This window comes from Oenanthe melanoleuca, chromosome 3 (assembly GCF_029582105.1).
Source record: "Oenanthe melanoleuca isolate GR-GAL-2019-014 chromosome 3, OMel1.0, whole genome shotgun sequence".
Classification (NCBI taxonomy): domain Eukaryota; kingdom Metazoa; phylum Chordata; class Aves; order Passeriformes; family Muscicapidae; genus Oenanthe; species Oenanthe melanoleuca.
This window is the reverse complement of record NC_079336.1, coordinates 61,487,155-61,511,934: the sequence shown is the minus strand read 5'-3', so window position 1 is coordinate 61,511,934 and position 24,780 is coordinate 61,487,155. Positions and strand designations below refer to the sequence as shown.

At 38.5% G+C, this 24,780-nt stretch overlaps 1 protein-coding gene across 1 annotated transcript in view; it reads right to left on the bottom strand.

Annotated features, from left to right (window-relative positions):
• The window catches only part of MAP3K5 (mitogen-activated protein kinase kinase kinase 5), a 94,481-nt gene that overhangs the window by 36,237 nt on the left and 33,464 nt on the right, over positions 1-24,780 (bottom strand). Inside the window, exons 4-11 of the mRNA XM_056488900.1 lie at positions 17,306-17,499; positions 16,902-17,070; positions 15,852-15,958; positions 13,225-13,395; positions 9,210-9,322; positions 3,143-3,302; positions 912-1,065; positions 132-239 (exon numbers count right to left, since the gene is read on the bottom strand). Of these exons, the coding sequence (XP_056344875.1) occupies positions 132-239; positions 912-1,065; positions 3,143-3,302; positions 9,210-9,322; positions 13,225-13,395; positions 15,852-15,958; positions 16,902-17,070; positions 17,306-17,499 (1,176 nt within the window). The remainder of the gene's footprint in view (positions 1-131; positions 240-911; positions 1,066-3,142; positions 3,303-9,209; positions 9,323-13,224; positions 13,396-15,851; positions 15,959-16,901; positions 17,071-17,305; positions 17,500-24,780) is intronic.

Here is a 24,780-nt window from a genome sequence, read left to right as displayed (position 1 = left end):
TCTTCCTGTGTGTTACTAAAACACTTTTCTATTTTCCAGAATCATAATTAGATGCAACTGGTCACATGCTACATGCCTTACGCACCAAGCATACTTTTAAATTGTGAAAAGAGTTACAACTACAAACATACCTTGTCATCGGGCAGCACATGCCAGATGGATACTGTCTTCTCCTCAGCTTCACTGTTGATGGAGAGATACGAAGGCTGATAGATTTTTGTTGGTTCTAATATTAAAACCTTGCAGAAAAAATAAGTTTCAATAATTAATACAAAACTAGTAGAACTTCAAAAGATACTGAAATCTGTTAAAACTACTTCTATAGTCATACCATATCAGGAAAAACAGGGAAATAATGAAAAACAAAACTTTAGGTATGGGCTAGTTTAGTGTGGCTGACAGTAACAAGATTAAAAAAGAAAAAAAGCCAACCCTAATTTTTTTTACATAAGGCTGATTTTTAACCTCTGAAAAGGCACAATCTTAATTGACAGTAGAGTATACTAAGCCTGCTGAGCTAGAAAAAGACTGAAAATAATTTAATACCTTTTTTTCAAAACATGGTATAGTTAATATATAATCATCTAGAGTACACTGTAAATGTTTGCTCTAGAAGTATACCCATTGGTAGAAAACAATAAATAGCAAAATTCTATCTTGACTTTTTTCCTCATTACTTTTGTATGGAACACATTGTGCAATCCTGTTGTACCCACGTGCATTCGATTAAAATCAATCTAAGATGCAGGCCAGATACATTTCTTCTGGACAGCCAGCTTATTGTCTGGCCACCAAAAGAGAAGCAGTGCTTTGTGCTCATTTCCTTTACATCACAATTTCTTTTTAAAAAACCCATCTCCCAAAAATATGACAAAAAAAAGTCGCCAAACCCCAACAAAGCAGCCACTTACTGGAAATCGGACTACAGTCACATCTGTCTTTGTGGCTTCAACAAGGAAGTCCATCCAGAAATCCACGAGTTCCTGTTTGGCTGTATGTTGCTCTGGAGTCAGCTTCTTAAAATGCTGATATATCAAAATAGTCTCTACAATAGACTGCAGGTACCTGTGATCATTCAAACACACAGACAGTAAATTCAGTTCAGTTTGTAAGCAATAATGTCTCTACCTTTAAACACAACTAAGGTATTCACCATTGCAATGCCAAGGTTGCCAGTAATATTTTGCTTCTCTAGGATTGCTTTTCATAATAACAGTTCCCAACTAGAATGGGAAATGTAGCTGCTAAATGAGGCAACTGAAATATGAAAGAGTCCTGGAACATTTCTTCCTGCCCATATTCCTGATACCATATACTGTCTTCCATCCTAAACCATGAAAAATTCATGAAATACCTACATCTTCTACCTAAGGACCAAACTGAGCCTTTGTCGTATTTATTTCAGAAGTGATCTACCTCAAATAAAAACTCAGGTGAAAAGTCCACTAGTTTAACTTCCTGCACTGTTCTATCTCCTATACTGTGTCTGCATAGGCAATTATTTAACATAGATTTCTAAAACATGAAGCTTCTGGAACATATTATCCTACAAAGATGGCAACAGCTATGTTAAGCAGTCTTTTGGCATTGCTAGGGAAGGACAACAGTAGTGCTGAGTGTTCCCCTAAGTGCAGTTCATCCCTCTCTCTGTTGCTCTGCTTCCTGGGGCTGATTTACAGGACTTCTTGATAACACCACTTTCTCTTGGCAATTTTGAAAAAAAGGTTGTAAACATAATCTCATGCAATTTTTATGAATACCACAGCAATGAGATATCCATGCTAAAAGAGGATTTATCACTGCTATCACTTTATCACAGTTAGGCTACTCATGGAAACTTTTGTTTCATCCTCAGAGGGCCTTTAGTGAACATTTCCATAGCTGTGAAATTTCCAATTATCCTTCTTAGGCCATCAGGATGGCTGGCTTAAGGTACTGTGTCTACTCCTGCTTGCACCAAGTGGGCTGTGCTATAAAGCAGGCAACAGACTGGGAAGGAATTGCTCACAGGAGAAATTCTTCATGAAGTACAAATGAGTGAGCAGCATTTTCAGAATTCAATCCACAGACTTAAACCCCAAAGGCACTGGGGTACATAAAATCCTGACAACCAGGCATTCATAAACTCCAGAAAATTCCACCAGGAGACTTCCAGAGAGTGCTATCCAGCTTCTTAGTAAAATATACACATAGTAAAAATGAAAAACCTTGCAAATAAATACACTGTAAAAAGCATTTATGAAATATTTTGGCTGAAAATTAGAGTTTTTAATTTTGACAGTTTCTATGTTAAGTCAATGCAAAAGTTTAGCATTTCTGTGTTTTGGCATCCCTCTGATTACCTTCTGGAGGCACACTCTATTCTTTATAAAAAGATAAGAATACTCATGTTGTGATGTTCACTCTTATAATTAGCAGAGTGACAACTTTTTTAGTCAGAAAGATGAGCCCACCTAAGATGATCCCAGCCCTTAATGAGCAGGTGACTGGTCCTTCATTGTTGCCTCTATCCATAGCAGGAGCTGGGAACATGCTGTCAGAAAACACATCTCTTAGCCTTTGCATAACAGATGTTGAGTTCACAGGGTTGCCTTTAACCCTGGATTTATGGCTTTCCTATTAACTGGACTTTGATTTGCAGTCTTCTCAATCATTACAAGATGCAGCTTGCACCATACAGCTCATTTGTACTCAGTTCCTAAAACAGCTGCTATGTGCAATAGCAGCTTAACAATATTTAAAGGTGCAGCCAGGCCTCCCTAGCTAAGCTATCTTCATTCCCCAAAACCTCCAGGCTGTCATGACTGAACTCACAAGCCACTACTACCTCTCTTCAGCAATGTAGCTGCAAGCAGCTCCTCCTTTCTCCTTTGCCCTCAGAAGAGCTTGAAGTCCATGATGGATCTGCCCTTCTCACACATCAAATTAGAGACCCATATCAGACTATCTCTGAATAAGGGTAAAAGGGGAAGAGAGTCCCTTCCATGCATAAAAAAGCACAGTGAAATATTAGACACACAGTAAAACCTGTTAAAAAACACAAAACATATCCTGTCAGCTGAATACAGTGGCTAATGTGAAAGCTGAGGGAGTCCAACATTTTAAAACATAGGAATGTACATGGCCTTGTTTATCACCTTACCATGCTGGTGCCTTTAGTTTAAACAGCTTTTCTGAAGCCTGGATCACTCTTATATGATCATTAGCCAACATACTGGCCCCCAAGAAAGATCCCACTTCCCAATAGCTTTGCAGTTTCTCCAAGCTCCCCTTTTTACCAAGCAGGCTGCTGATCTTTACTCCTGTAGCAAAGAGAATAACAAGTCACAGGAATTTGAATTAATGCAATTTAAAAATAACCATTTCCCTTATTCAAAATTTTTTTAATTGCTTACATTATTATACCCTCCCCATTTTGATAAAATAAGATGGAAATCATACTTACCAGTTAATGTTATATGCCTTCCAAACACCCTAATTGGCAGGAGTTTTTTTTCCCCACCCCCTCTTCCTACAGGCTTCTCAAGAAAGGAACTTTAAGACATCACTGTCAGGACAAGGCCACAGTCAGATTACCTATGTTCTTGCATGGACCTCATCTGTAAAGGTAAATTGGGGCCTTAGGCTGCACAACATAGCTGCAAAAACTTAACAGATGCTGAATAAGGCACCTATTATGTTTTTTTCTGCTTTGTTTTTTGACTTACAAGCCCCAAGCCCCAAACTTACCTTTATAGACAAGGTCCCATGCAGAAGGAACAGATGATCCACTGAGCTTCTTCCAGCAGTGATGTTCTTTTAACTGCAGCAAGTCCTACCCCAATGAAAGACATCTATTAATATTCACAAGTCCCTCAGCAACTCAAGACTACGGAGAGACTCAGGTTTTATTTTCACTTGCTAAGTTTGCTGAGAACTACAGGCTCCCCTGTGGCCTTCAGGATGAGTTTTAGTTCACATGAGCTGCTACATATAGTTAAATGAGATATGCTACACCATCCCCTGCAAAAAAACAAATTTTCAGCTTACACAACAAGATGCTCCACCACTGTAGTCTTTTTTTCACTTTTCCCACACTACTCCACTATGACAGTTTCCCTCCCACATCATCTTCCATTGTCCTTGATATTCAGGCTGAGTACTCACAAGAAATTTCAATGCAACTGTTGATCTTGGTTTTTTACATAACCTCCCTTGATTAGCTAGCAGACTAAACTTCACAGTAGAAGCAGTAATAAATATTATCAAAATGGGTATCATTACATAAGGTACATTTCAGCCTACAAAGTTTATCTTGTTTTATCACATTGCTCACATATTTTATGGCATCAACGTCAGGTAATAAAGGCTTTTAAAAATGCCACAGATGCTGCAAACTATCTCTGATCTGCCTGAGAAACATGGCAATGTACATCACCTCCATCTGCCCCACAAAGTACCATGGTGAACATCTCTGCAAGGCTTTAAGCCAGGGTGCTACACACACTGACACTGTCAAAGAGACCACTTGAAGATGCACACCTGCACTAGTCAGTGGAGAATAGGGAGGGGGAATTTGTGTTGATAGTCTTCAACTTTAGCTGGGTTCTAGAGAACAAAACCTGAATGCTTTCCAGAAAACACAGTAAATGGAAAAATTTATCTCCCCCAGGACTTTAGAGTATCATGTCTCAGCAATATCTACAAAGGGCTCTACTAGAACTAAACATTTGCATGCATTTGATAGCAGCACACGAGAAAAGACAGACACCTACTAACTTACACAGGCTTTTAATGGGACTTCATCACAAGAGATGTGAGGAACTGGTATCACAGGGATACATGGACCATTTCAGTTGGACACACCTTTGTTGGGAGGAAGGGGAAAGGGAGGAATTTAGCTGTGCTAGGGCCTTTGCTAAGCACTGGGTGATGGCACACACAGTTGCAGTGACCAGCTGTCACAGGCTATTTGTCACAGCAAGCAGCAGCACCAGTCTCTGGTTCACAGAGACACGCTCTGCCATCTGCAGGGACACACCCATCACAACCCTTCCATGCTCCAGATGTGGAAACAGAGCTAAAGTGAGGTACAAACTGAGTGTGTGAGTCTGAGGGAGAGTACAGCTCACATGGGGAGGGACCTGCATTACTGGCTGGCAGGGAGAGGTGTTTGTTAGGAGGGTAGGACTGGTGACACCAACCACTTGGAGTCCCAGCTCAGTAAGGGAGACTTACAGGAAGATAGGGGGAGAAAGGATGGATGTGTAGCAGTAGCTCAGCACACCAAGTTTGGGAATCATTACTTTTACATAACCTGGATAAAATGGAAGTTTTACCCAAGTATTCTGTGAAGAGGATCCTATTACCTTAGAGAAGACAACATCACCCTCTTAACAAGTTCTTCTGAGAAAGGTGAGGTACTTGGCTAAAACTCACTCTGGTTTGCTGACCATCCTCTGCAAAGCTCATCTACAAAGTTACTCATCCCTGAAAGGCAAGTTACTTACACCCTGAAATGCAGCTGCTTTGTCATGACATTAACAAGAGGTTCAAAAGACTGTAACTCACATTTGAAGAACTTGGGAGAGAAGGATTATTTTGGAAACTTGCAAAGTGAACCTTCATGAATCTAGTTCTGAGTTTATGGTTTCCTTGTATAATTTCCCTTTTTCTAAGTTTATTTTTATTTCACCATCTTTAAAAGATTTTTGAGAGTATAAAAAAAATCCAGGCAAAGTCACGACATTCTCTCCTTCCATAATAAACTTGGCATGCACAAGGGGACAGGAAAAAAAGCAGCAGCTGAATTCCAATATATTTTATAAAAAATATTTTGCCTTTAAAACAAATGAGCCAAAATAGAGGAACCATTAACACCAGACAAGCCTTAGTTTTATAACACCAAGAATATATCCACAGCTTGTGACAAAAATAAGGTACGGTAAGTAGATATTACCAGTTAAATATTACTATGAAGGTTTTATAAATAAAGAGCTTTCCTTGCTCAAATATTGATAGAACAATTCATATTACAGGATCCTTTGTGTGTCAAAGTTACACAGCCTGCAGAGATCAAAATTTTCAATGCAGACTACAGCATTTCTTTTCTGGTCTCAAAGTTCTTTATATGGTTAAGTAAGCAATATCACTCAGAAAACAGAAGGAGGGTTTTTATTAATTCTCCATTTGCTCATTTACTTGTGAACTATTATCTGACATGTACAGGTAGGAACTCTTAGAAGGCAAATTTTCTGATCTGATGCAGAATATGCATCTCCCAATTACAGTCTTATGCACCCTCTGAAGAACTGATAATGGCTGCATCCTTCCCTACACCTTTCCCAGCCTACCAATATAATTTCCATATAACCTGGACTGAACTTGACTGGTTTGCTCCTGCTCCTCTCCTGATCTCCCAACAGAAAGCAGAATTTCTCTGTGTACTACAGATAATGCTGTGGGTGGACACCAAACAGAAAGCACTGCCTGGCAAATCTAACTAAAATTTTTGCTAAAAAATGGTCTCGTACACAAAGATCTAAACAAGAGGTGACATCAAAAGAATTATACACATGTAAGAGACACTTAGGACTAGGAAAAAAACCAAAACATTTTCCCATATAACCCTTGTGATTTTGCCTGATTTTGTTTAAAACATTAACCCCAGACAAATAAAATTCTAAATTATCCTCAGAATCTAGCACAACTCCAGTCATCTGAAAAACCCATAATCCAGGAGTGCAGCACAGGCTGGGATCTGTGGAAAGGGACCTGAGGGCCCTGAAAAGCAAGTAGCTGAATATGAGTGAACAGTGTGCTTCTTCAGCAAAGAAACCCAATGTGATGTTGGGATGTATCAACAGGGACATCACTAGGAGGGATAAAGAAGTCATTATCCCACTCTGTGCAGTGCTTGCCAGGACACTGCTGGAATAATTTGTTCAGTTTTGGTTCTACTATACACAAAAGATGTGGACAGGCTGGAGAGGGTCCAGAGAAGGGTCACGAAGATGAACAAAGGACTGGAAGCCTGCCATATGAGGAAAAGCTGGGTTTGTTCAGCCTTGAGGAGCAGGCTTGGGGGGACATTATCACTATCCAGTGGGAAAAGGGTGGCTACAAAGAAGATGGAGACCCCCTTTTAACAAGGACTCACAAGGAAAAGACAAAGGGTGATTAGGTACAAGTTGCTACTGGGAACTTTCTAATTGGGCACAAGATGAACATTTTTCAAAATTTGAAGAATCAGCCTTTGGAATCATCTCCCAGGGAAGCAGTGGATTTGCTGATGTTGGACATAGTTAAGGTTCAGCTGGACAGAGTGCTGGGCCATCCTGTCTTGAGCGTGTTTTTCCAAAAAACTTTGTAGTAGATGATCCTGGAGGTAATTTCCAACCTGGCATTCCATGATTCTATGAATAGTGACCACAGTCTTACCAACAAGAAATAAATGACCAGTGATACACATGGGGTCTATACTATAAATGTGTTTAACATGTTGAAAACATGTTTCAAAATAGCTGAGTCAGTCTGAAACTAAAAGTATTTTGACAATATTCCGAGTAACAAAAAAAGATGGACACCAGTAGCTAATAGGAAGGGTTTCTGTATCAAGGGTTTCCAGCAGACACCAACTAAATGTCAATATAAGACAGGCAAACAAATACACAAACCACCTAAGGAACAAAATACTTCTGCACTAAATAATTCACCAGCTGGGGATGGAATCTTATGAACATTATTTTCTATAACAGTCCCAATGCAAACAACAGGGAAAACAACACTTGACAAATTCATAAAAAGATGATACCAAAGAAATAGCATACAAATTTCATTAGTAAAATTAATTTGTCCAGATCCAGTTGGTTGTAGTCGGCATGCAATTGAGTAGTTTCTTTAGAATTGAAGGATTCATATTAAACTACACAAAAAGTATAGCCCAGCTCTATTAAACTATCTAGCTTAAAGTTAGGCCAGTAAGTGAGTATTTGTAAATGCTATGCAATATGTAGAACATATCTTCTTACCTCCTACTCTGGCACAAGAATTCTAATTTCAGCATAGGATGTGGAAGTATTCTATGCCAACTGAAAAGCAAAATCTCACCCACTCACAGAAGGGCAAACACAGTAGTTGGGGCAACTCTACGCAGCCTCACACATCCAAATTAATACCTTCATTCACACCTGAGAATTTAAATTTCACTTCCACTATTTATGCAAAAGTAATCATCTCACTGTGACCTTCATACTCAAAATTACCCAGGAAATCACTTCCAGACACACAGTGCACACCTAACTTTGAAACTAGAGCAGTGGCTGAATACAGATATGTTTAGTGGAATGAAAAAATTTTTTTCTTTCTCACTTGAGGACTTCCTCAGGAGGAACAGAGATTAAAATGGACTTTACATAAAATCAAGAATTATACAAATTCGTGGAGAAGAATACGAAATACAATGCATATTACAACACTCAGTCCTATTTCCCAAGTCTTCCCTGAACATATTACTGACTAATTTTGAGTTTTTTCTCTGCTCAAATCCAGAAAATCACAAATGAAATCATAAATAAAATCCACTTAATTCTTCTCAAAAGAAACTTTTTATGACAAGGGTGGTGAGACATTGGACCAGGCTGCCCAGGGAAGTGAATGCCTCTCTGTTGTAAGTGTCAGTCTGAGTAATCTGATCTAGTGAAAGATGTCTCTTCCCACAGCAGGGGCTTGGACTAGATGGTCTTTAAAAGATCCCTCCAAGCCTAACCACTGTTATTCATTATTCTATGAATACAAACATTCAGAAACCTCTAAGAATGCATCAGAAGAGAAATAGTCTTCTCTCAACCCAACCCAAGCTCAAGTCAAGTGCATGTTTTTCAGTCTTAGGATGGACTTCTCATCCATATTCTCTCCAGGGGTTTGTGTTTCAGCTGGAACTGAATTCCAATTTCAGGTGTTCCTGTTTCACACAAGTGATGCCTTTACAAAGAAGCCTAGTTTTTACAAAACTCTGGTAACCATTTAAGATCTTGACACTGAAACCAGGTCTTCATGGCAGCACTCACCTGCAGTCAGGTGGGATCAGCAGTAGTGTGAAAGACCAACCTAAATATTCACATGTTCTCTATCAAAGCTTTCACATACAAGCACCAGATTTTTCCCCTATAACAGTGGGTGGTACTTTCACTAGAATGTGATTTCACCATGAATTTGTAAGTTATAATTACCAACTTTCCGCAGCTCAAAAGAAGTATCAAAGCAATGTCCAGCTGCCAGGAGGAGTACTGCATAATTAATTCCTGCTGGTAACGTTGGCTCTGACTCAAACGCCTTCTTGAACCTAGAAAAACAAACATTCAAGCTTACTTTCTAAATAATGCAATCTAGTTGGGGCATCATTACAGTTTTTGGTAATTTAAGAGCTTATCTTCTGTTTACACAGCACGAATACATAGAAGCAAAAAATATTTTACTGTTTTCCACACATTCTTTGTGGTTATTTTTAGGAGTCTGGTATTTATACATCCTCCTCCCATTTCCTCTCCCCCTACACAACAAGCACAGATCCTAATCATCTGTCCCAGTAAAATTATCCCAGTAAAGTTACAGTACCTTGAAATATTTTTATTAAGATTAAATAAAACAGAATACTATCAGTTTGTAAAATACCTGTTTCAGAGTTATATTTATTAATAAGCTTATTAATTTAGTCTTCAATATATGAATTTTCATTGACTTGAAATCTTAGATTTTATTGTGGATCTGCTACAATGGCACACAGTGATATCAAAATGCTTCAGCACAGAAGTAAGTGATACAAGAATATACCTCACATTTAGCTATGGTTTCAGCTACTCCAAATTTTATTCTTTCCTGAGTGTCTTATTGACACTGTCATTAGGAGTTCATATAAAAAAGGACAATACCAGATTTCATTCTCCTCAAGAGGAATTGAGCTATCAAGAGAAATGGCAGAGGCACTCACCTAGGCTTGGTCTTATCTTAAAAGAAGTGGACAGAGCACACACTGTCCTCATGCCAGCAATGCAAGTGGCTGTGACAACAGCAACAGGACATCTACAGTGGTGTAAACTTATTCTTCAGAATAAGAACACTTTTGGTTGCACGTGTATGCACACAAATTCACACCCCCATAGGGAGAAGGCAAAGACTACTATTATATGTGAGTTAGGGAGCACAAGAGATTCAGACAACACAACTCACTAGAGCAAGAGCAATGGAGTTCAACATTACTTTCTAAAGGATGAAAAAATACAGACAAAAAGAATACATTAAAAAATATTAAACAGGTTGTGAGATTAGTATATAATGAAGAAAAACAATCTGTGCAAAACCTAAGGGTTTGACTTCTAGACCAAGCCTTGACATGCAAGCAAAGCTAAGGCATTTTTGTTCTGCCAGGCCAAAAATATGGCTGGTTTTTAATTTGTTTGTTTGTTGGTTTTTCTGCTCTAATGATTGATGACTTTGAATCCCTTATCATAAGCTCTGTTCTCCAAAACTGTAAGACAGGCTTCTCTTCAATCTGCTACATATATACTTTTGATACTTCAGCTGCCCACCTCCAAAGAACTTAATCATTAGGCAAGCGCCTACTCCTCTAAAGAAAAGCAAGAGAAGCAGAGAGTACTAGATCTTTTTCTTTCATCATCTGCAATTTTCTCTTGTACTGAGAGTTGCAAAAAAGTGAGGAAGAAAGTACATACAAAATATTTTTGGCTCATTAAAAAAATTTCCAACCAACACATACACACACAAAAAACAACCAACCTAAAACCGAAACTAAACTAAATAAAACAAATCGAAAACAAACAAACAAGAAAAAAACCAACCAAAAAAGGAAAAAAAAACCTATTAAAATCTGCCAATTAACAGGACAACACTCATTGATTCTAAGTATATACATCTAAGAGAAGCCCTCTGTCTGGCATTATCTGTTTGGAGACATAGTGATGTTGGGAACATGACCACCTTTTCTGCCCTAGAGATCTTCTATGCTGTAATTGTCAAGCAATACAAAAAGGAGAGAGAAAAGATTGACAGAAGAAAAAGCCTTGGAAATTAGTATTTTTGTTCCAATACAAGAGAGACTGTACTCTTGGAAAAATGTTGCAGTGCAGACACTGAATTAGGAGGTAGCAGTGAAAAGATATGAATAAAGCCTTTTAGCAAAGGTAGCTTTGCTAAGTCTGATTCACACTGTTGGTGTGAAACAAGAAAGTGACAGTTAATAATTACTCTTTCTCTCATATTTATATGAAAGATGTCTTTTATTCTGCTTTCTAATTGTCAGAAAAGCACATTGTTAGTTTGGGGATTTTTAAATTGGAATAAACCAAAGTACCTTGACATCATTGCTGTTGCAAAACCAGTGCTTTGGTTCTGCTGCCAAATACTTATTATCTCATGCAATTCACTATACTTCTCTCACATCCTTATTTTTCTAAGGGTGAGATAATAGCCTTTATCTCAACATAACATAGCACTGCCATGGAGGCATTGCTGCTGCACACACCTTGTCCTGCTGTGGCCTGCTGTAGCACTAGAGTAGGCCTGCTCCTCTCAGAGCTTTTCACTGAGTTATGAGTCAACCTTTCAGCATGGCAAGCCTGCTGCATGACTAACACCAGAAACTCAAATCAATATCCAGGATAAAGTACAAACCAAAGGAGCTGGGCCATCCGGCACAGCTTCCGGCCAAACTCCAATTACTCAACAGAAATCTCCTTGTTCTGTGGCAGGAGGTGCACAGAGCATTCTCTGCTGGGTCTCACGTGCCAGAGACTTCAGGGAATATTCAGGAGCTGGGTGGCCAGCACCCTACCCTGTGCAGGAGCTATCAGCCTCTGTCCTTTCCTAAACTGGAATGTCTGCAAGTGCTTCCCATCATCAGATCTATGATTATCATGATTGCTAAGATGCATTTATTCAAAGTGGGTTAAAATGGCTACATGAACTCACCACTGTTATACATACAATCATTATGTTGGACACTATCAAAGTTGATCTGTTCATAAGGCACTATGAACAAGGTGAAAGCGAGATGTACAATTGCAAGAGTAATTAATATTTAATTTAGTCTGTAATAATCTGTATACAGAACTACACTTTTCTTTTTATCATGTTCCTGACATTAGCAAAACACTGTGTTTACAAAAGACCCCTGAAAGTTTTTTACAGGCTTTGCACTTTACAGGAAATGAAACTTTTCTTTAATCCAAATTATGCTAGGAGGGATGACAATAGTATGTTGCATTCCTGCTATTTCAACGTCTTTTAAAAGTCCAGTAAGAATTGCCAAACTGTAAAGCATGACCAGAAGTTATAAACTGATTTTGTCTTCTGAGGCCAAAACTGGCAAACAATTTATCTTATCTTTTATGAGAGACAATTCTAAGCTGAAGTTTACTGAAAACAAGTGATAAATGACAAAGAAGAAAGCTTTCCATTTTAAGCATTTACTTCAACAAGCAGCTGATGAGCACAAGATCAGAGCTAAAATGTGATGCACAGGACACATAAATGCAGATTGTCTCTATCCTCATCTGGATGCAGAGAAAGAACTCATCCAGACAGAAGTCTAGGCTGACATTCCATGCCTTAATTTTCTAACCTCTTCCATGTTACAGTGATCTAGTGCATTTCAAAAGCATTAAAAACCACAAGATTATTGTCTCTAAAATGAGGAAAATTATTTATTTATTATTAACTAGTTATTGTGTGCTTCTTTGACTATTGATGCTACTGTAGTCCTCTGCAATATGCTTGTACTATACAATGATGCTGGGGTGATAAAACTTTTGTTAGCAAGTTTGGAACAGTCATGTTGGTTGTGAGTTAAACCTCCAAGCCTTGCTAGCTCATATTCATCAGACTCCAAACATGCCAATCAATTAATAACTGATTATTCCCTAGCCCAGATTTCTAAGAATAATACAGTAAACAGGAGACTTCATGCTTGGAAAAATGAGGAAAATACACTCTGATGAGTTTAGTTTATACCTAAACTTAATTCCCTGAGGCACTTCAAAAACTTTGCAGAATGAGATGTGTGAACGACATAAATCTCTTATTCTCAACAAATAAGCAAGGAAGTTTAAAAGATTCAGTCTATCCCCTAAGGATGCCAAATATTTGGAAAGAAAAACCAAACAATTTTTGTTCAAGGAATATTTTCCCAAAGCTGAAAAAAAGGACATAGACCAGGAAAACAGTACTCACCAGAAAGTTCCTTTGTCCCTGCTTTCTATATCTATGAACCCAGATTCCAAAAACATGTCCTTGTAAATTCGACCAACCAGGCAGTACATATCTGAAGCTACTTGGTCTTCCTGCTCTACAAGGGGAATCATAATTTCTAGAGCTTTCTGTCTGTCTCCAGGCAGATTTCGCCTGTTGAAAATAATAATTTTGATTAAAAAACCAACAAAGTTAACAAGAAATAATTTCTCATGATCATTCTTTAACACAGGCATATGACTTCATCCACATAAAATGAAAGATAGACACAATGGACTATGCTATATATACACACTTATCTCCTTCTTCCTTTTTTTTTTTTCTTTTCTTTATATCATGGGAAACCTCTATAAAAACCCCCAAGCATAACCTCTCTCTCATGAACCATGAGCTATAGCAAACCACTGAAAACAGCATCAAGAGCCCCCAGGGAAATTCTTAGAAGGATCATGTTTTATTTCCTTATAAAATAGAAAAATATGAACCTTGATTTCATATCTAGTATTTCTTAAATTGTAATTCATGCTCTCAAGGAAAAAAGATTCAGTCTTGTGTATGTGATTTTACTTTTTATATACATTTTGACTGTGAAGCAAAACATTCAAAAAGCACAAACCAGATTGAACTCCCAAGACAGTGAAGGTTTAGGAGTAAAGCCAAAAAGGCAATATTAAAAGAAGTACTTCAGACAAATAAACCACGTAATTGCAAGCATTAGACACATCCTGGTGAGTCACAGTTATGATACACACACATTCAGTATCAAAAGTTTAGAATTTTAACGTGTTTGTGTACTGAACAATCAAATTACTCCCTTTTCAACACTTCCACGTCTTGTATCAACTATCACTAATCCAGATTAGGGAATTTAATGAGAACAAAGCCAGTGCAGCAAACAATGTTTTGCAACATGGATTATTTACACTTAGCTGGTCTTCAGAGACAGAGGTCCCTACTTTTATTTCTGTTTACTTTTCCATCATCAATGCCCTCACACTTTCTTGATTTAGGTCAGACTAATCCTGACTAATTGAGCCGCTCCATCCTTCCATACTAGTGACCTGGATAAGAAGCAAGAGACACATTTTTTTTCACAGCAAAGATTCAGAAGTGCAGAGTATTCCAGACCTGCCTCAGCTCACAACATATCCCCTATAGTCCCAGTAAGGAGAAAGTTACAATTAGCCAAAGTGATTCCTTATTGGCATACCAAAGCATGAATGTTTTCGTGGCTGTCATGGCTTCCAGTTTAATGGTCAGTCTGGAGAAGAGAGGAATAGGAAAATCTCATCCAGACTTCTTTGGAGGAACTGTGTAGATCTTTTGTCAGATACTCTCAGAGGCAACATCTCAGAATCAGAGAACCAGTAAAGTACAAGGATATGCCTGAAAAGATTGTGCTGCAGTTTTCCAGGTTTTTAGTGCCTCAATGAACTAGTCCTGTTTCAAAAGTGACTTTTTTCAGAAAAATGTGACCTTGAGGTCTAAACAACATATTCCAACTCCAAAGAACACATAGTGACCCTTGTGAAGGCTTTGTAGAAGTGCAGATACATGCTGGATTATATAATCTGCAAAACTTCATATATTTACGTCAAAGTGGGAACAAAAAAGGCACAGTATTTATAACTTCATTTACCTGGCATAAAGGCACAAGAAAGGATCTGGACATTTTATTCAGACAAAAAAATGTCAGATAGCTGGGTTTTTTTGGTTTGTTTTTCTTAGGTTTTTTGTTTGTCTCTTTCTTTCTTTTTTTCTTTCAAAACCAGGTTTATTTTTTAAAGTAATTCCTTGTGACATGTTTCGACATTACCTTCACATGATATGCAGTTTTAAGCCTCCTCAGTGAACCTGAATTACAAAATTCAAATCTGTGAGAAGCAGAACCATCTATAGATATTTTTTATACTTGACAATTTCAATGCCTGCTGACACTTGGTCTACTCCTCTAAAAGACAACAGGAAAATGTTCACTGTGATAACAGCAATGGAGCAGAGAACATCTGTAGTTTCCTCTGAAAAAATATCATTTTAGTCACTTGCCTAAACGTCAGTATCCTAGAAAGAATATCTAGGCTTGGCTTTTATTTAATCCATAGAAGCAGTGTATGTTGCTCTATATATCACATTTTGCCCGTGTTATCAGAGAACATGAAAATTAGTCTATCATCATAAATAAATAGAATCATCCTGTGGACATTTGATGAAAGGTGTGCTTCTGTCTCCTGACACTACCAGAACTCAGAACTGAATGAGATTATGTCTTTGCCAGCACAAATGATGCAGCACTGTCACTCACACAGCAATGTTAAAAGTGTATTTTACAGAAGAAAAATATTGTTAGGTATTTATTTGCTCTAATTTAGGTACTGAAACAAAAAATAATGCAAACCCATGGAAAGACAAATCAAACATGCTAAAGGAAAAGGAACAAAATCTGATAGTATGAGATAAAAAAGCTTAGAATCCCCAGAGCTGCTTCAGTTAAAATCACAGGACTGCATATAAAGTTTCCAGTAGGGAACTTCACACAGGATTACCCATCCCTTACAAAATCTGAAATTTTGATTTACTGTTCCACAGCAGAAGGAAGGGTAGACTCTTACCTGTTTAGTGCAAATGCATAATGCAACCTCACATGGTGGTGGGAAGCCAAGTCAAAAGTGGGCAGTTTTTCTAAAGTTTTCACCAATTTCACAATGGAATCATAATCCTTCCAAAAGAAAGGAATAATAAAGTTTTAAGTGGCTGTACTGGGGTATGCCTATATAAACTCCTCTTCAACCTAAGCAGCTATTATTTCATACTAAGAAGCATTTTCAGTCCATTGTAAATTTTACGGATTTCACTTTCTTCAGTCCCAAATTGTAAATAGCTTAGTACTAATCAGAGATGGGAATATGCACAGTATTCAGCAGGGAAGCACAATTTGGTCTCCTGTGCTGCTTCAAACAGTCCTGTGGAAATTTTCATACATCTGTTTCATTACTAAAGTTAGCTCCAGGAGCTGAACACATACCAGTGCTCACATTGTGCAGACATTACAAAGCTAACTGCATTTGAATTTAGGCATCTCAAATCTCTGAAGTAGGCATAAGCCACAAAAACAAGGCTCTTTTAAATAAGGCTCCCTTTTCAAAGTAGCTTACTCACTGACATATTTAAAAAACAAATAAAAGTTTAAAAATCAAACTCAAACCACTTCATAATGTTTAAGGAGCAGCAGTACAAAGTATGGATAACAAAGCAATCAATTATCAGCATCATTCAGAAACCTGAAATGCATATGAACTATTTATGTTTCCATAAGAAACATCACCAGCTTTGGTGACAAGGAATACATTTGCCTATCAATTGCAGAATGCCACCATAGCCTTTTACTACAGGCTGTTCATCACACAGCAGTGCTGAGATGGAGAAGAGCGATCACATGTCTTGTACTTTCTAGGTACTGTTATAAAACCCTTTTCTGCTAGGGAAAGGCAAACAGTGAAACTACAAAACAAAATAAAAACATTAGAGAAGACGACATAACAGATTTTTACTAGTGTGCTTTATCCACACAGTTTATTTAAAAAATCTGCGCAAAATGCACTAAGAATTTCAGTGAGGATATAATTTGATTTACTATTCTTATTATTGCACCAAACTCGTACCTGGATGTCTCTGTAGGACAGCAGCAAGTTTATCACAATGTCAGCAGACAAGACTTCGACGTTATCCACTCGCTGCCGAATCCTCGCCAGCTCTGCCGCCAGCTCTTTGCCCGTGTAAAGCGTCCGCGCCTTCCTGATGTCGTTCAGAATGGACTCCCGGAAATACTGGCTGGAGAGGAACAACTGCACATCAGCAATTTGGGACAGGTCCCTTGCACTCGTTTTTCTGCTCTCCCGCAGTGTGGGTGCAGAACTTGGATTGAAAGAGCAGTGTCAGTGCAGGGGTTTGGTCAAACTGAACTGTTAAGTACCAGTTTTTCTGCACAGAAGGCAGAAGAGGCTGACATTTATCTTGCCAGCTGGAATATTTGTGCTTTACACGGGGGTATAAGAGGACAACTCACCTGGAACTGGCCTGTGCCACCTTCAAGAGCTGAATAAATCGGTCCACCAGGGGTAAGCATATGGGCCCAAGCAGAGACTCAAAACCAGGAGGCATCAGCTCTGTGAGTCCCTTCACGAAGCTGCTATCACAGCAGTACACCTTGTTATGTGGAGTTATCATATAAGGAACAAATATGTAGTTCCCAGTGCACATCTGCAGGGAAACAAGGGGCAATATTTAGGGCAGTCAAGGCTTGGCAAGCCAAAGTATGAAACAATTGCATATGCTACCTGCAGAATTCCACCTGTTAAAGTCAAACGGAAACCTGATGCTTACTTCAGCAAGACTAAGTTTTGAGTCATAAATTCAGTTTTCATATCAAATATTATATACACGTGAAATATATTCTTTCAGATTTCTGATCTGCTTCCTGTAAAATCAGTCTTTTCAGAAGTATCAAGTTCACCTTAAAATTGCCTCAGTGGTGAAACAATTCTCAGGCCACACCCTGAAGAGGCAGATGGAATCAAAAGAAGCTGAGGTACTTGCTTTTCAAGGTGGCAGATGATCAGAAGAAAGCAGAACAGTTTGGCTCACAGATACTGGAAACAGTAACACAATCTAGTTGCCTCACAACAGGAAAACCATAGAGAAAACTTATCCTCATTTGAACTGCAAAATGACTCAAATAGTTTTGCATTCAAAAAGCAAAATATATTCCCTACTATGTAGAAAACATTTTCAATAGGACTTAAAATCATATGTAGTTCAGAACAATCACTTAGAGAGTATCTCAGCATTGCTAAACTGCATTGATTTTTATATATCAATGTATGACAGATACCTTGGAAAAAAAGTTAAGTATCTTCCAAGGAAGAGGGAGGCAAGATGTTTGCTGATTGTGGTATGTGTGTAAGTACAGATTTATGCAGAGAGAGTTGCTAAATATTTGTGGTTTAAAGAGTCTTACCTATGAGACAGCACCAAGAAATTTGGGAGGCATTCCTCCATTCATCTCTCAAAGCTCAGACCCCACTACTGAAGTGCCCAGCAGCCCAACAACAAAACCCTTAAGTAACCAATTCTTGAGAATCATCATTATTGGTACCCCTAAATTACTTCCAAGGTTAATTAGCTTCTGTTCAGCTGCTTCTGCTCTCCCAGAAGCCAATACAGCAATGCTGACATCACTTCAGAAACTCCCCTGCCTAGCTGAGCTCCACACATTGAGAGGGCAGTGACTGAATAGTTTTTGAATACCAGCTGTGTGCTTAAAATATGCATTTTAAAATGAATTATTATATTTTTAAAACATGGAAGGATTGAGGTACTCAAATCTGTAAAATGTATGTGTAATAGAATGTCAGTAAACATGTTTGTGTACAAATCGGAGACAGACTATGAAAAGTACAGGAATTATTATTTAATTCATCATACCATAAAATTGTAAGACCTCAATATAAAGGCAATCCAACTGCACTTCTGAAGGGTATCAACAGACTCTATAAAATCTAAAAGTAATTGGTGCAGGCATTTACATGAGGTCAATTGAATACAACTAACACAGAAGTTGTTCAAAGATTATTGCATACAGTGCCTTGCACAAGGGTTATTTTAGTCTTCTTTCCCCAACCATTGTGAACTACTGCTGCTGAAGAGGTAGGGAATACTTATCTCTGCATGACTGCAGTAATTCCAAAGGAAACTGGACAAGTGGGGAGTATATGAAAATTTTTTTAACAAGTAACTAAGGAGTGGGATGCCAGAACCCAAACTGGTTGTCTGTGCAACAGAGAAGTGAATGGATACTTCTATTCAAGAATATCCTAGCATGCAAGGCAATCACATGCTTTCAACAGTGAATAGATGAACTTTTTACCCTGCTAAAATCTAATGAGGCCCACAGTCAAAGGAGAGTGAAAATTATGAATTTGCTGGAACTGGTTTCAGCAATTATAAGAGATGGGTACATAGCCACTGGCATTAGAGCCACTATTACACATAGGCAGACTATTCTCCAGCTTTCCTTTTCTAGATAAAGGAGACAAAGGTTGGGAAGTCAGAGTCAAGAAAAAGGGTGAAGTAGCTGCAGATATCCGGAGACAAGCATTTTACTTCCTAATGTTTATTCAGTGTGTTGAAAATAAATTCAAGACTGCAGGAAAACCTTCTCAGACCGCTGGCACGCTGTTTCCAATGCTCTGGTCTTAAATAAAAATCAGCTCTGAAAAAGGATGTTCCCACCTTTTGAAATTCACAGAACTCAACATTTATCTTTGTAAAATGGTCATCTGCAAACTGCTCTTCTTGCAGATGACAAGTGCCTGAATAAATTACTGAAGATGAGCTCTTAGAAACTTATCCTGAGTGCACCTTCTGTAGGAAGTACATATCTATTTCAGTGAAATAAGACAGCCAGAAAAAGTTAGTTTGTATGTGTTCTTTCTGTCAGCTGAGGGGGGAAAGCAAAGCTGGCAATAATATAGAGCCTGGTACAGAAGACATGCAGACTCAAGAGTCTTTGGAAGCAGTGGACAGGGAAGAACTTAACAGTGAAAGAGGAGAAAAAAAAACTGTGGGAAGAAAAGAGAAAAAAATAAACCCATTTACAGTTGTTCAGAGGGCCCCCAGGGATCTCAGGGAATTGTCTCAAGGTAGAATCCCACCCTGATATTCAGTAACGAGTAGTGTGAAAACACAGTAGCCTTTCCCTCAGCCAGGGCATCACTTTGCTTCTTAACTTAACCTAGATAGTTATCTTTTGTGGGAGCTCTGTACCTATGAAACCTCTCAAATTCAGCTGAAATTCATCAGACAGACAAACAGGCAGATACAAAGGCGGAGGATGAAAAACCAGTACAAGCTCTTAAGTTTCATTTCCTTGGGAAATACACTTTAAAAAAAAAGTAGAAACAGCAGACATGCAATAAAGCTAAGAAACACGAGAAATACTGACCTCAATTTCACTTCCCTGGGTAAAGAGCACAGTAGGTGGATATTTAACAGCTAAACCTAACAAAGGAGACAGGCAGTAGCTCTAGCGTCAAAAGGAAAATAAAGAATCAAAAGTTATATATTATTTACTAAAGGTGGTGGTTTAAGAAAGATAACAGTGATGGCAAGACTGCTTTTGTATAGCAAAGTATACAGTCCCCTACTGTAGAGAAATATGTTGTGTCACCATCACAGATTCTAATTGCAAAGAGCCTGACTCCAGCTGCATTTGGGCTATGACTAGGGTGGGAGCCCAGGGGGACCAAGCTGAGGGGGAAGCAGTTGTGGAGCTACTCTAAATGTCAGACAACTCTCAACCATTTTCCCCAAAGCAGAGTGTGTGACTTGCTTCTTTCCTCATTCATCAGGTGATGCAACCTGTCTTGGCAACTTACACTTCTTTCTCATTTTTTTTTTGTCAAAATATAAGCAAAGCTAACGTAAGTCAGAAAGGATCAGGTGGTCTTTCTGACACACACTTCCCATCTGCTCACAGTTTGCTTTACATTTTCAGTTAGTGCATATTACTAGACTTAGAAGCTTAAATATATTTATTTGTTTGATTTAAATTTGCCCGGTAATACTCCATCCCAACTCCGATCCCACAAAATCTAGTATTTTTTTCTGACCCTGATTTCCCCCTATACTCTAAGTCTGTTAAGCACACAAGAAAAAATTGTTTTACTTTGATCCATTCTTATGACTCACCATATCATGTATAGTGAAAGTAACAGATAGAAGCCTTTCAATAAAACCAGTATATTTTTGAAGGAGCAGCATTTTAAATACAATTGTAATATTCTGTTACATCAACACCCTTTAAAAAACATGGTTAAATTCAGGGACTTCAAAAGTGGGTGGGAATAGACCCCTCCAATCAAGATCAGCTGCTGCAAGTTTAATTTTGCAACTCTTTTTTTTTATAAAACCTTCACTATTTAAGGTTTAAAAGCCCAAATTACACTAGTGAAACTTACAAAGGGATGGAAGGGCACCAGAGTTGTATGTTGCAAGGCATTACTGAAAACACCTGGGGCTGGGACAGGCTTTGAGTCTGCCTACAGAGTTAGATGATAGTTACTGTTGCTCAGACTGATGCACGAGAAGTTGGGACATTAGACAGGTAATCCTGGCCTAAGCTGTCAGATCAGCTGAGCTACTTTTATCTGGGAGATATGAGCATACATATCTTTGAAAGCCTTGGGCCAGCACACTCAGTACCTGGCAACATCAGGTTATTTTCTGAGACTATCCATGTCAGCCCATTTCATCATATCAGTCAGACCAATCACTAGGCAGAAGTGCTGGCTGGTGCCAGCTACACACACTAAGTGCTTACAACTAAGTGACAGAATCTGTAATTAAGTTTTGCAAATGTTTTAATTGATGTCTATTTTTCTAATGTCCCTTCCTCATTTACTGAGGACAAATTTAACAATTCCAAAGTGTGAGTAATTTCAGTTAGAGATGTAAGATCATTCTTAATAGCTCCATAATTACAGAATTTAAGACAAGGCTGCTTCTAGCTAGACCTAGTGGCCACTGGAGTATTAATCTTTCTTTTTCAATATCCTTTCTCAGCTTCTGAAAGAAATTACTACAGCACTTTTTTGTATTCAAGAGATAATAAAAATCAGTAGCATATACTTACATTGTAATGGTCACAGTAAGGATATAAACCAGCCCTTCTTTCAATATTCCCCTCTTCCACAGAGCTACTACTTGTGAAAAGGACAGCTTTTAGGACGTGAATGGGGACACCATGTCTTCTTAGAAAGAACATAATGAAATAAGATAAACGCTAATCTCTCCCTCAAAAATAAATCTGATGTAATACAAAAGATTTTTTTTCTGAAAGTTGCACAGATTAAAAAGAGATGGTTCTAGACAAAGGAACATTTGAGTTCTGGCCAATTAATTCTCATACCTTGACTTTTTCTTCAAAAAGTAGGAGAAAACTCTGAAAAATTGCAGAGAGTCAGTGATGCACAATCCTTTCAAATCCCTAAGGCTCTTTACTATCATGCTCTGTTGGCATCATTTAGCAGTCAAATATCCACAAACAGAAGAAAACTGCCTTCAAAGACAAGAACTGTCCAAGAAAACAGAGATCCTCCAAACCAAAACCATGATACTTTAGCCATGGATGGGAGAATCTAGTAGAACCTCACCCACTTGCCAAAGCTTCAGGTCAGCATCCAATGTAACTTTAATAAAAGAAAAAAACATCAGCTGAGGTAATAAAAATAGCCAGTATCTCTCACAGTAGGAACTGTTCTTCCTGCTGACACTCTTCTAATTAAGAGAGCTTTTTTCTATTTCTCCCACTCATCCTTTTGAGAAATATCTGCCTTCATTTCAATTCTTCTGGGGAAATTTTTAAGGTAGTTCTCTAACTGCACGTGGTATTATGTGTAGCAGATGGCAAAATCATAAACTAAGTTATTAAATCTATTCCCTCCATCCCCAAAACACACAGTAAATCAACTTGTGCTGATGTTTTAATGAATGCAGACTCAGTTTGGGTTTACTTTGAACCCCACTCACATGAATGATAGCCTTACTACTGATTTGAAAAGGAACTTAAGTAAGCCTCATGCCTCGAATAAACTGAAGCACGAAGACTGGATCTCCTCTATCAAATACTTCTTTTTTTTGAGAATATATTCTTTCTTTATATACCCAGCAACAGCATTCTATTGCAGCCATGCTACATCCTAAATGCTTGTTAAAAATCAGCCTATATGGTCCTTTCATCATGTTTACATAGGGAAAAAAGTTACCAACTTTTTCCTAGGAAAGTATGTATCAAATATATTAGTCAAGAATTTAAAAAATTAAAGAATAAGCAAGAAATAGTGTTGCATCATGAATAATAAATACCACAGTTATCATTTTCAGCTAAATATTTACTGAAGGCTACATGGCATTTTTACATACTTGTATATCAAAAATCAAATTGGCCACAAATCTCTTGTTGGCTGGATGAAGAGTATTAAAAATATTTACCCCTATTTCCATGGTGAAAGAAACGAACAGTTAAACAGACCCTATGCTACAGTCTTTTTACAGGAGCTACATGGAAATTCTGAGCTTCCACATGCCTCCAGAATGCCTCATCCAGAGTCACAGAACGGGTCAGGTTGGAAGACCACATTGGGCATCGGATCCAACCTCCCCACTCAAGCTGGTCATCCTAGAACACATGGCACAGCACTGTGTCCAGACAGTTCTGGAATATCTCCAGTCAGGGAGACTCTGCAATTTCTGTGGGCAATCTGTTCTGGTGCTTGGTCACTTGCACAGTAAAGTTTTTCCTTCTATTCAGGTTGAATTTCCTGTGCATCAGTGTCTGCACATTGCCTCTTGTTCTAGTCCTTGGCACCATTGAAAAGAGCCTGGCTCTATCTTCTTGACACCCTCCCTTCAGATACTTATAGACATTGATGAGGTCCCCTCTCAGCTGTCTCTTCTAGAGCTGAACAGGCCCAACTCCCTCAGCCTTTCCTCCTAAGAGATGCTCCAGTCCTTTCATCATCTTTGCTGCCCTGTGCTGGACCTGCTCCAGGAGCTCCATGTCTCCCTTGCACTGGGGATCTCAGAACTGGATGAGTTCTCCCACTCACACTGAAGGAGCACTACACCAAACTGTCTCTCAAGCTACACAATAAACAAGAGACAATTAGGAAAGGCTGTGGAAAACCAGTAAAAATTGCAATCATAAAGCTATAGAACAGTTTGGGTTGGAAGGGACCTTAAAGGTCATCCAGTTCCAACATCTGTGTTGTGGGCAGGGACACCTTCTACTAGACCAGTTGCTCAGAGCTCCATCCAACCTGGGCTTGAACACTTCCAGGGATCAGGCATTCACAGCTTCTCTGGGCAACCTGTTCCAGTGCCCCACCACCCTCACAGTACATAATTTCTTCCTAATACCTAATCTAAACAGAGATTTTCAAGCTCTTTGAGCTTGAAGCCATTGCCCTTTGTGCTATCACTACAATCTGATCCCTTCACGTGTTAGAAAAGCAAAACACTACTAAGGGTGCCCAGCCATACAACACTAACCCTGCTGTTTAAATAGCTAATACCTACAAGTCAGCTGCCCCAAGGGAACAATTCCCATTGCCTCCAAGGGCCCTTCTGATAGGCCAGGAGCTATACTGCAGTCTCATACCCCAGGCAGCCCCTGAGGCTATCTACTACTCCAACCTGGTGCCAGCAAGCAGCCTGAATGGAAAGGTGTTCACTGTGTCAGAGTGTAACTTACCACAATGGGGTTTAAGCCACATGTAGAATATATGCATATTAAACACCCACATTCAGCAAGAAGTCAAATTTTTAAAAAATTGAATGGACCTGTAACTTTCTTACATAGGCGGTAGAATTTAAACCGTGGAGAATTATAATGAAATTAAAACTAGGAATGAACCATAACCTTTATAGCAACATCTTATGACTGAAACTCTTTACTGGTAATTTCTAGAATGCCCCTGCTGC